Below are 4,563 nucleotides of genomic sequence, written 5' to 3' on the forward strand. Positions count from 1 at the left end.
CCTGCTGAAGGCAGGATCACTCTGTGTAGGTCAGCTCCAGCAGAGGATCAAACGCTCTGCAGAAGCAATGAGCATCACAGTTGCTGATAGACAGGACACTGTTTGTGGCGTACAAAGTTGGCCCACGCAGAGGTGGAATCCTCCTTCCTCTCCTTCCCATTGCTGTCCTGTCAGCGGCAATATTTGATGCGCAATGAGGAAATATCTTTCTGAATGCAGAAATTGTTTATGGCTCATCACGCTCCAGGGAAGGGCCGCCACTGAACGAGCAACTTAAATTACAAGCAGCAGGCACTTCCCATATAGCACTAGTCTGGGACAGAGAAATGAGTTGTGGAGGTACATAATACTGTCGTTTAATCTGATTTAGCGCTCAGCAGAGACATGTGCAGATGTACTTCTCTCTCAGTAACATGAGGATAACAATACCAGCCCAGGTGTCTCACAGGGGTGTCATGAAAATTAATTAGATAATGTCTGCACAATGCTTTGAACAGCAAAACACCATGTACACGCTAAGTCCCGTGCCTGCTAAGGTGGATGGGCTTTTGGTGGCCGTTAACTCTTCCTCTAGGAGACAGGAATGGCTTGCTTGTAATGCATTTAAAAATGCATGTATTGATGCGTTGCTTTCCTTTCTTTCTATAACTTTCTGTGTTTTAGGTTCTTCCCTACCCATGTTAGATGGTGAAACAAGTTGAGGGTTTCCCTCGTCATAACTGACTTAATTGTATTTAATGTAAATCCGTTTTAATTTTCAGTGGAGGTGTATCACTTTGTAAGAATTCTTACCTCAGAAATTTTCTCACTAATCCAGCAAACAGTCTTTCCACACAGAATCACAGACTGGTTTGAGTTGAAGGGACCTTCAAAGCTCCTCCAGCCCAACCCCCTGCAGGGAGCAGGGACATCTGCACCCAGAGCAGGGTGCTCAGAGCCCCAAGGGCCAACCTGCCCTGGGATGGTGCCAGGGATGGGGCTTCTCCCACCTCTCTGGGCAGCCTGGGCCAGGGTCTCATCACCCTCAGAGTAAAGAATTTCTTCCTTACATCTAGTCTATATCTCCTTTCATGCTTTAAGACTCTCAGCATTTTCATTGCCCTTTAACTGAGGGCCTGCCCCATACTCACGTTTAAATATGTACTATAATGTTTGACTCAGGTCATCAAGGATGGTGAGAGGTTTTGTGTCAACCAGACATCTCTGTGCATACAAAAATAAAACAAACCCCTCTTTTTACAAGTTGTACTAAACGTTACAATAATTTACTGGAGGGAAAGTAGACAGTTTCCATCCAGGGAAACGTTTTATGGATGACAGAACAGAAACCAGAGAGATCTGAAATGACAGCACGCTGCTGAGCTTGATAAGAGCTTATCAACACAGCTACACAGCTGATGTCTGCTGCTCCTCGTGAAGTGGAACAAAATGAATGTGCTGATTCCAATCGAGTTTCTCAAAGATAAGGAGTGTCTGTCACAGGAAGCCCTCCTCACACGTACGCACATGCACTAGCAGCGCTGGGCACTCCTGAAGTCAGCAGAGATTTCAAATTGGTGGGGCATAAGGAGTGCTTTCCACAGGAGAGTGTTCTCCTGGGGTGGATGGGTGGGTGGGTGGACAGGTGGGTGGGTGTTGCTCCAGGAGCAGGAAGGCCACAGTGCTGTTGAATATTGCAGAACAGAAAGTCATTCTGCTGAATTGGCAGGATCTTCCCTTTTGCTGCAAAACCTGTGATGTGGTTTCATTGTCATCACTGTTAGCTCTGTCCCTGTCCTTCGGGCGAGGTAGACAGAGGGTGTGCTGGCTGGTGAGGAGCCCTTCGCCAAGTCGGGGTCAGGGTGCAGTCTGTGTACCTGCTGACTGACAAGTGATGAATTTGTCAGTCAGACGCGCTCGCACTTGTGGAACGCATTGAATAAAAATGCCATTTCTTGCCTCCCGCCCAGCTGTGTCCACTACTCCTGCGAGGCCACCGACTGCCAGAAGCTGGAGATAGAGAACGCGCTGCTCAACTGCACCGGCGGCGGGTGGTACAACGGTGCCCAGTGCAACGTGAGCTGCAAGACAGGCTACGTTTTGCACGTCCAGCGAGATGATGATCTCGGCAAGGGCCAGGTTTGTTCTGCTGGTTTTGTGAGACCCGCAAGTCAGGAATGAGCAAACAGATGTGGAGAAATTGAGAAATAACACAGCCTAAACCCCACATCTCAGCTCAGTCTTGAGACCTTATCCAAATACTTCTCATCAGAATAGGAGCCATCTGACTGTAGGAAGAGGTACTGAAAGTGAACGAAGCTCCAATATTCCCCAAATTTAGAAATTTTCAACCCAAAAGGTTTAAGTATGTGTTTAGGCCTTCTCTGATCTCACTGGCTCTACTCAGCTAGAGTTTCTTGGGTTGTTTTTTTGGGGGGTGGGGTGTTTGGGTTTTTACACAACCAATTTCTCAGCAAAAGATCTCATTCTTGTTCCTCGGGTTGAGGTTAACAATGTCATAACTCCTTTGCAGTGTTTCAGTCCATCTGCTCCCAACCACACCCCGACACTGCAGAAACGCAGCGTATCAAGGGGATGGAAAAAGCACCCAAACCTTTTTGCTTCCAAATAAAGCACCAAAAACCTACCCTGGTGGAGTAAGCCAGGCGTTAATAATCCAGCCCTACAGAAGCAGCGTGACTTGACACAGTGAGTGGGGTATTGAGGAAAACTATCCGTTTCTTTGAACGTTAAAAAAAAAAATGCAGCTCTGTGGTGCTGGTTGGTGGGCGAGGTGCATGTGCAGCATGGCCCAGCCTTGGCGTGCTGCTGGCAGCAGGGTGGCACAGGATCCATAGGTGCAGGGCAGACAGCCTGGTTTGCACCTTCATCTCTAACGCTGCCAGGTCCCGTGAGCACGACCTGGGGCTGGGGAGGGCTGGGGGCGGACAGCGTGCCCGGCAGCCTGTCTGCGTTTGTGAAATATTGTGTTCTTCATAAGCTCGCAGAGGGGGGAGACAGAGTGGAGGGGAATGAGTCAGCCCTTTCAACTCTATTACAAAACAAATACAAGACCCCACGAGCTGGGCCTCTTCCACCCTAATTGGCATCAGCACCAGAACCCCAGCTCCAGCTGAGCGTTTTTACAGAACAGAAAACGAGTTCTCAACCAAGCCTGAATGGCTGAACCAGGAAATCGTTGGAAGGGTCTGTACATTGAGCGCGCAGGAATCCCAAACCAAATAAAACAGCCTAAACGTGTTTCACCAGCACAAGTACCACCTTTTGGGGAGACTCAGCCAACTGTACATGGTTTTGCTCTGAGAAGCTTGGTTTCAGAGCCTTGATCAGACTCATATGACAGGAGTGGAGGATTTCAGCACCCCTGGCTAACGTGATTCACTGCCTATTACAACACGCTTCCTCTCACCCTGGTCTACTATTGCACTTCATCATCTTTTTTCCACCGATAAAACCCCTGAGGCCAGTGGCTTTGTTTTGTTCAGTGCCGTGCAGTCACTGTTCAAATCAGGCAAGGAGTGGAGCATCTTAAAGATATTCGTGTTCAGCTAAGCACATTAAACACGTGCTTCAGAAGTTTGTTCCTGTGCCTTGGAGATCTGTTGGAAAGGAACAGACAGTTTCTTTCACTGTCGACTTGTTTCATTTCTTTGTGTCAGGTGCTTCAAGCCAGAACTTGCGGAACGTGTAGGCAAGAACTGAATTATCTGAGAAAGTCTGGAATCCATGGTTTGGGTTCCTCATGTTGGGATGTATTGAATTGCATTGTGCTCCCTCTGCAATTGCTCCCCAGCTTCAGCTCCTCCTCCCACCAAGAGTATTTGGAGATGAGATAGGGCATGTGGGTCGTTACCTACGCTCAGAACGACCCTCTGCTGTGACTGAGGAACCTGGCATGGAGCTATTGGTTGTTCCCCTGTTGTCGTATAGTTGGATATTTTGCTTGTTTGACTGATTTGAGTGTCTAGAGCTTTTTTCCTCGTTTAACTGGCATTGTGGGGGGCTGCACAAGGAAGAGGAGCAAGGAAAGTAGCTTTGCATATGCTGATGTTTCACACTCTTGGCTAGGAAGGAGGCTGAGGTGAGGCGCAATGTCTCGAAGAGCAGACTGAACATTGGTGGCCCATGACCACTGCATGCTGATGAAGATGACTGAAGATCAGTGAAAACACCCTGGTTTAGCATCTGAACCACATTTGTCTTCCGTATTTCACTGAAAGGCAGGAAAAAGTGGTGAACAGAGAATTAAAAGCAAAATTTTCAAAAGCACCTCAGAGATGTAGGGGCACGAGTCACATTTCAAATCTATCTTTTACATCCAAGGGGTCTTTGAAAATCTTCTTAACAGTTTCCGCACTTTCTGGCCTCTGTGTCTTCTGAAGCCACCATTTTAATCAGTTTTAGGGCAAAAATTTCATTCATCTCTGCTCTCTGAGAAGCTCCCATTCCCAAATTCTGTTAAAAAATCCATAACATCACCAAACCCTAAAAAACGTCAGCACCATGTGCAGTAGAAGCTGTTTGCTGTTTGAAAATAAAAAAAAGTGGAGCTGTTTACAGACA

The 4,563-nt window shown here is 47.5% G+C and overlaps 1 protein-coding gene across 1 annotated transcript in view; it reads left to right on the forward strand.

Annotated features, from left to right (window-relative positions):
• Window positions 1–2,118, forward strand: part of PAPPA (pregnancy-associated plasma protein A, pappalysin 1) — a gene marked incomplete at both ends in the record, with an annotated part of 111,586 nt that extends 109,468 nt beyond the window's left edge. The window contains one exon of the mRNA XM_010143121.1: window positions 1,950–2,118. Coding sequence (XP_010141423.1) covers window positions 1,950–2,118 — 169 coding nt within the window. The remainder of the gene's footprint in view (window positions 1–1,949) is intronic.
• Window positions 2,119–4,563: the final 2,445 nt, after the last annotated feature.

The sequence above is a fragment of the Buceros rhinoceros genome, unplaced genomic scaffold, assembly GCF_000710305.1.
Source record: "Buceros rhinoceros silvestris isolate BGI_N320 unplaced genomic scaffold, ASM71030v1 scaffold2119, whole genome shotgun sequence".
NCBI classification, from domain to species: Eukaryota; Metazoa; Chordata; class Aves; order Bucerotiformes; family Bucerotidae; genus Buceros; species Buceros rhinoceros.